Source organism: Cryptomeria japonica, chromosome 3, assembly GCF_030272615.1.
Source record: "Cryptomeria japonica chromosome 3, Sugi_1.0, whole genome shotgun sequence".
NCBI lineage: Eukaryota > Viridiplantae > Streptophyta > Pinopsida > Cupressales > Cupressaceae > Cryptomeria > Cryptomeria japonica.
The window spans coordinates 384,185,401-384,193,576 of NC_081407.1; the positions used below are offsets into that span (position 1 = coordinate 384,185,401).

At 36.9% G+C, this 8,176-nt stretch overlaps 1 protein-coding gene across 1 annotated transcript in view; it reads left to right on the top strand.

Annotated features, from left to right (window-relative positions):
• Window positions 1-3,375, top strand: part of LOC131044704 (uncharacterized) — a 50,888-nt gene extending 47,513 nt beyond the window's left edge. Inside the window, exons 7-9 of the mRNA XM_057978090.2 lie at window positions 2,487-2,701; window positions 2,813-2,921; window positions 3,045-3,375. Coding sequence (XP_057834073.1) covers window positions 2,487-2,701; window positions 2,813-2,921; window positions 3,045-3,134 — 414 coding nt within the window. The 3' untranslated portion in view covers window positions 3,135-3,375. The remainder of the gene's footprint in view (window positions 1-2,486; window positions 2,702-2,812; window positions 2,922-3,044) is intronic.
• Window positions 3,376-8,176: the final 4,801 nt, after the last annotated feature.

The window sequence follows — 8,176 nt, forward strand, 5'->3', positions numbered from 1 at the left end:
GATTAGCAGCCTATAAGCATGAATTAAGATTAGCATGCCACATAGCATCATATAAACAACAAAACCAACATAAACTTGTAATCATAGCATCATGATCATACCATAACAGCATTATATACATCAAGTTTAATATCAAAATGGTAAAATATTCTAGTATCATTGTTTCAACTTTTAACAATTTAAAGTTTGATCATCAAATGGATTCTCTAATTCATCCTCATTCTCCTCCTCCTCATCATTGACATTGACATTAGATGAATCAATGCCAATGCCAACGCCACTTGCACTTTAAGTTTGCTCGCTATCTGAGTCATCAAATGCAACAAGCTGAGAAGTGAAAGCATCCAAATCAGTATGTTCTGGTTCTATATCCCACATCTTCGTTTCCCCTTGCTTGTAGTCATGTTGCTTGTGTGAAATGAGCCAAGTTAATGTTTTAAAACTCACTTTTAGGGTTATATTTTAATTTTTTATGTGGTGAAATTAAAAAAAAAAAAAATTTTTGCAAAAAAAAAGCCCATTTTTGGGCTGTCAGACCCCTGGGTTCGACCTGGGTCCTCTTGGGTTCGACTTGGGTCCTCTTGGGATCGACCTGGTCCGAACCAGGCCTGTGAATCACGAACCTGGGTCCTCTTGGGTTCGACCTGGTCCGTACCAGGACCGGACCGATCGGACCAGTACCAGGGGTCTAGGGGGCCGACCGCGGTAATTCAGATAAACTAGTAAATGCTAATCACAGTACAACTAGAAGAGATTATGGTAAATTTTATAGCTGTTGGTGATGAATATAAATTAAATTCTAATTTCCATAGGTCCTATTAGATGAGAAGAGATAAGGAAGAATCAGTAGTCTAGATTTAAACAATAACTGCATATGCTTAAAACTGACATTCCTAGATTTGGTGGATCAGGGAAAATGGAACCATGGGTATAGATTCACAAGTCTGATTTTTAATGTTAGGTTGGATGACTAATTTGGAACAAATTCAATTTGTATCACTATGCTTAGAGGGAATTATTTCTGATTGGGACTATCTTCATGATTTAGACTAAAGATTGAGGATTCTAAAAAGTTAAGATGTTGGCTAGGTGTTCTAAGGAGGTTTGACTGTCTATATTTAAACAATAACCTTATATTCTAGGAACCAACATTCCTAGATTTGGTTGATCTAGGAAAATGAAACCATGGAAACCCTGAACCCTAAACCCTAAATGGGCATAGATTTCTAAGTTTGATTTTAGAATGCTAGTTTGAATTAATAATCTGGATAAAATTCAGTTTGTGTCACTTCGTTTGGGGTGAATCATTTGTGATTGGAAGCATCTCCATGATTTAGAATCTTAGATTTTTAAGATGGTCTAAAGAATGAGGTCTTAATAGGGTATGATTTTCCTTTTCTGTTTGATTCGTTTGATAAAAAGTTAAAAGACTCTTGGACTATCCCCATAAATAGTAAAATTTGTGGCAGCAGATGTAAGAGTTGGTCGATGATTATGAAGAACCTTCATTTGGGAACCAGTTTCCCTTGCTAGGGTTTAATCTATGTTATATTACTCAAAATACTTGCAATTAACTGCGACCCAATGCATTTGCCATGTTGTTTTCCAAGTTTTTCTAGAGTAGTCAAAATGTACTTCCCTCTACCCACCCCTCTCTCTATATATATCCACACACTTGAAGGTAGAAAAATTTAGAACACAAATAGACTATAATTTTTTAGTTTAGTTTCAAGGTTAGAACATTATAACTTTTTTATTTTTCTACTGTGGAACAATTTGCTGTAGAAATTAACTCTGATGAACTTTTTAAAGAAAATTTATACCCTTACGAGGGGTTAGATAAAAATACACAGGATTGCATCTAAAATAGGTCATGATCTATGTGGCATGCCCTATTATTTGAGGACCAGCCCTTTGTTTCGTGTATAAATCGTCCTAGATAAAAGTCTACTATTTTTTCTTACTCATTTCTTTTATGCAATACTTGTCTAAATAATTTTTAGTTTTGTTTCAAGTTTAGGACATTATAATTTTATTTTTATTCACCGTGAACATATTTGCTTTAGAAATTTTAGATTCTGATAAACTTTTAAGAGAAAATTTATACCCTAATGAGGGTTTAGAATCTAGATAAAAATACACAGGATTGCACCTAAAATAGGCCAGTCATGTCGCATGGCCTATTATTTTAGAACCAGCACTTTGTTTTCTGTATAAATCACCCAAGATAAAAATATATAGCGTTTCTTACACATTTCTTTTAGGCAGTATTAGTGTTTTAGGATCAATTAGGCAATTCTTGTCTACATATTTTTTCATTTTACTTCACTTTTGAAATTCTAGCATGCTTCAAATTTCTAGATTATGGTATGTCTGATTGTTCGTGAGTTTACGAAGTATTCTAATTGTTCTTGTATTTCATAAGTTAGTATGAACATTTCTATATGGCTAAATTCTTACAATATCTGCATCTGTCGGAATTCAAGGTTTTAATAGCAATTGAGAGACAAAAGGTAGTGGAAAAGGAAGCTGAAACGGAAAAGAAAATGGCTGTAACAGAAGCTGAGAAAAATTCTCATGTCAGCAAGATTCTAATGGAGCAAAGATTGATGGAGAAAGAGAGTATAAAGCGGCAACAACAGCTTGAGAATGAAATGTACTTGGCTCGTGAAAAAAGTCATACAGATTCTAACTATTACAGGCATGTTGCTCAACTCTTACCTTCTGATATTAAGAATTGCACACTTATATTCATTGGATCATTATCACGTCACTTTATTAATCTCGAGCTTTGGGATGGTTTTCCTTTCAGGGTCATGAAGGAAGCTGAAGCAAACAAACTAAAACTTACCCCAGAATATTTGGAACTGAAGTTTATTGAGGCCATTGCAAATAACTCAAAAATGTTTTTTGGAGAGAAGGTACTAAATTTTCATAACCTTTAACATATTATCATTTTCATTCTGCACTTTTTCACTTCTTTTCTTCCATTTAACAACATAAAGGCCATTTCCTAACATAAAACCATTTCATCTCTTGTACAGGTGCCAAACATGGTTATTGATCAGAGACTATTAGGAAACTTTATGTCACAAGTTGTAAAACCGGGAAAACCAGAATTGCAAGAAGAATAATCAAATTTGGGGAGAAACTATGTTTCTTTGGAATTGTACTGCATCAATGGATCTTTCTAATGGCTTCTGCATGAAATTTTTGTTGGTAAATATGCTTGAGCTACAATTTGACCGGGACAGTGAATAGGTAAACCCAATTTGAAGATGTAAATGTTTCCTCAATGCATGCCTCGTATCTTGCACATTAGAATACTGCATGTAATACACTTAAATATTTTTAATGCAGTTTTTGAATCCTCAATTACAGAGCTCCATTAGCTATATGCATGCAATATGGAAGAGTTTAGAAGTCCAAAAATTAACAGATATATATAAAATACAAAATATAAATTATACATAAGAAGAAATGCCAAATTTGTATTATCGAGTTATCCTAGACGTGGCACATCTAAAATTGTGCTGCATGAAAAACATAAAATGCACAAAAGCTGGTGCATACTTCCCACATTAAACTCAAATATGTCTTGCGAGTACTTGGGGCAACTACCTGCTAGAAAAAACTTGAGAATAATGTTGCCCATCAATGAAGTTTACTTACACGCTACATCTAAAATTATGTTGCATGAAAAACTCAAAATGCACAAAACAAAGACGGAGGGGAGCTACTGCATACTTCCCTCGTCAAACTCAAATAGTCTTGCAAGTACTTGGGGCAACTACATGCTAGAGAAAATTTGAGAATCATGTTGCTCTTTGATGAATTTTACTTTCAAATTTGTTTGGTAACACCAATAAATCTTATCCATATTCTAAACCTGTGGGGTTCTTGTGTATTAATCTATTAAGAGTGAATTTATCTGGGGATTTTGTTTTGTCTTCAACTTAGTTACAAGCTTTTTGAAGTTTTGATGCCTGAAATAACTTTGGCATCACATGAGACTGAAATAATTAATCTATTAAGAGTGAATTTATGTGAGGATTTTGTTTTGTCTTCAACTTAGTTACAAGCTTTTTGAAGTTTTGATGCCTGAAATAACTTTGGCATCACATGAGACTGAAATAACTTTGGCATCACATGAGACTAAGTTTCAGAGATTTTCAAAATGCTTACACGAGGCATTACCATCCTATGCCTTATAAATTATCCCATCATCGCCCTGCACCCTGTTCTATGCAAATTTTGGGTGGTTATCAAACAAAACTAATTCAAGGTTACATCAGATAAAAGAAAACATATATATTAGTTATACATTAATATTTGACATTTTTGTAAGGAGATTTAAGGAAAAGTTTCTTTACAAATTTTAATACTTTATGTGTAGGTTACCAAACAGAAAAGGGTCTGAACGAGGACCCGATTGAACATTATTGTGGTCATCTTAATATTGTAAGAGTAATTGCAACATTTGTCGATTCTTGGTGTCACTCATTGCTTCCGATAATGTGAAGTCTAATGTGTAGAAGTTCTCCGATTGATGAAATTAATGTGAGCTCTAAGTGCTGTGCCATCAGCAATCGGAGAACTTCCTATACTTTTGGATCATACATGGAACTCTCGGCATGATGGATCCATACTTTATTTATCTCTCCTCTTTTTTTAAACTTAAGAAGACAGGGTTGTTTCTTTGTAGTGAACCTTGCATTGTGGTTGTAAATAAAAAGGGCACATTTAAAAGGGTGTAGGGAAGCTAACCTACACTTGTTGTCAATGTTAAAACTAATGCGATAACATCTATTCCTATCTGACCGTCTCATTCCTTTAAACGAGGAGGCCAACTTCAAAGTTTTTAGTTCTTTGTTTAATGCTAATGATTCACATGTCAATAAGGTAAGTAGCCCAACAGTTACAAGTTTTGTTCAACTTTCTAGGTGGCGGTTTTGTGCATCAAGTAGAGAAGAGAGCTTCCGGAATTGGCACATACTTAATCATTTATCTTAGGAGCTCATGGCACGGAAATATCTTACCTCCAACTTGGGCTTGTTCAAGATCATGTACTTAATACAATTAAGCAAACATTTGTATAAAGTGAGGCAACGTGAATTCACTCAACTTAGATTTACTTGATCCATTGATAAAAAATGCCCCAAAAAACAACATAATGCAAGCAGCAATTGTTTGAATTGCAATCAAATAATCCAAGTTCATTGCATATTTGTGCCACAATTGAGATTCCCTATTTCTGAGCTTTGAAGATACTTATATTAGCTTCAATGGCATGTAGTTGCCATCTAATACTAAGTTCAGATTGGAAAGCTTGAACTTCAGTTGTGAACATCCATAAATAACTATGTTACCTCTTGTTTTCGGGATGGAGATGACAAGGGACAAGGGGACGGGTTTTTACGCAGACCTTTTTTAAAGCCATTTTTGGGGACAATAGGGGACATCAAAGAGGATGGCTGTATATAAATAGAAAAAAATATAATATATAGGAAATTTCAAATATTCATATGATAACATTGATAAATCATTCATCATATACATTAAAGTTCTTTATTACATAATATTTGTGTTGAATTGAGAGTTCAAATTAGAGTAAAATAAATTAGCTAATGCAAAAACTTAATTGCTTTCATAATTCATTGTCAATCCGCATGTGGTATTATAATATAGTGTACAAGCTACAACAAAATAACTGAAGGTTGGAACTTTTACTTTCAACTCTAATATGAAATGCAAAAACAAAGAAAGTGTCGTTTTATTTCCTCATTTATGGTGAGTTGGGGTGTGGAGGTCATCGACACAAGAAGTCCCTTTTCTTTATCTAGCATGTGTTTGGTGTGGTCAAAGGTCTATTAATTTGGGCCAAAAGCTCGAAGGCTAGGGGGCTATAGGGGGAGCGAGTGTAGCTCCCCTATCCACACCAAAAGTAGTTTCGACGAGGCCGTTAGGCTAACTTAGAGAATTTATTTTTAGGACTTACAATTTAAAAAAAACAAAAACATTACTTTTTATTTATTTATTTGGATGTCTGTTAGATGTGTAGGGATGTTTGTGATGTCCCCCAATCATCTTAGGGATGGTTGGTCATCCCTTTTTGTTTACTAGATCGTATTAAGTTTTCAAGACGTTTGTGTTTTTTCAAAAATTGGGGATGGCTTGGGGATGTCTTTGAGGTGTCCCCTTGTACCCAAAATATTTTGCCCCCCAAAATGTTTGGGATACATCCTCAGGTTTCGTTGATAAATAATTAAAAGATGACGAGATATGTGGGGCTATATGCACTTTTTCCTCTTAGACTTGAAGCATAATTTGCGATAAGAAAAATGATGCTAGTTATGTTAAGGTTTTCTACAACTTGAGTTGCATGTAGGTTAATTGCACCACCCTCATCTCTCCACTGCATCGAGCTAGCCACCTTATCTCTTTGTACTCCTTGCGCCTTCCACCTCTCCTCAGCCACCTTATCGCTTTGCTCTACATTGATCTCCTTCCTGTCGGGTGCTGCGACTGCCGTCCACTAGACTGAGACATTAACACCTCATTCGCTGTCAGCATCCTCCCTAGGGCATATTATTCTAGTTGTGCATGCAGAGGTAGATCCCTACTATTCTATGGGGTGGGCATGTTACGTATAGAATTGTCGACTTCCCTATAGCTGTTGATCCACCAATTTATGATCCAATGCCAAGAACAGGAAACACATTACCCAGAAGCATCCCCACACCATTCTATTTAGGGCAGGTCGAGATGGAGATCCATAGCAGAAGGCAAAGGCTACGACATCCCTTTCAGTTATAGTTATAGTTATAGATAGAGATCGAGATCCATAACCCCTAGTTATAGTTCCATTTGATCCAGTAGTTTACCTTGACCCATCACAGCCTCGCCTAGTACCCTTTTCTGTCCAATGATAGACAATTTAGGTGGCTTAGTGGACTAACCCACCCCACCTTTCATCGCGGGCCAACCCACCTTCCCAAAGAGGAAGCAATTAGTGCAACCTTAAGAGGAGGGAGGGCATAGTGGAGCCCGAAGGAGATTGATTCTATTACTGCCTTATAGAGCTCATCTTAGCGGGCGCCATCTAAGTGGACTAAAAGGAAAGGCGACAACTACGATTATAAGCTTATCAACGGAGATTCAGAGGACGATAAGGAGGCGAAAACCAACACGATGGCACACCATTGGAAATCAAGTGGGATGAGGGCGAAGGTCTAAGTGGAGTTCTCTACACTGAAGCTGGTGGTTTTGGGACTGGAACTTCAATGAATGGATCAGAGTCACCTGCGCCTGCCTCCATTGCTTAACCCCCGCCATTGGAAACAGGGACTGTGCGAGAGGGATGGTGGCTTTCGAATACGATAACTGGCTCTGCTTGTGCCTTGTGTTAAAGAGCTTTACTATAGAGCGAGAAGGATGGGATGCCCTTGCCTTTGTCTCAGTAACCCTTGCTTATGTTGCTGGATCGCTAGCAACAGTTCGAGAGTAAAAGCCGCCCGCTATTCCGACGGTTTAATACCCTGTAGCAGGGTATTTGGCTAGTTCAATGTCAGTGTGTGCTCGATATTATGGTCTGGTCAGCTAATAGGAGGTCCAATTAGAATAGATATGTATTATGACTCATCATGGATGTATTCTGATTAGCATAACCCCTTTGACAATAGCCAAAGCCTTTGGGAAGTTGTTGCCTACTATAACCAAAAGGTCATCGCATACTTGGCCGCTTATTGTATTGCCGAAAATGGCGGGCGCTTTAAGGGGTTGCTCGAATGGTGTGCGCGACGTTGCTGCTTCAAGCAGTTGGGGAATATTAGCAAAACATATCTCTCCAGACTTAAGCAGAAATATGGGCACCAACTTCAACGAACCCCCCCCCCCCCCTCCCTTGCCCCCCCCTCCCTTTATAAGTTGGCAAGAGTTTGACCGTCTCTTTCAAAGGTACCTGCTACAATATAAACATAGGAAGGAACTTCTCATGAGTAGGGAAAAGGGGCAATCAATCGACTACCTGAAGAAGCAGTTAGTCCTCATGCTTGTTCTTATTTGTTTCTCAAAATTCATCTCTCTACTGACTTGATGCTAAATGGTTGTTTTCATTCACTATAGAATAGAGGGCGTAATCTCAATTCTACTGACTTGATGCTAAATGGTTGCTTGA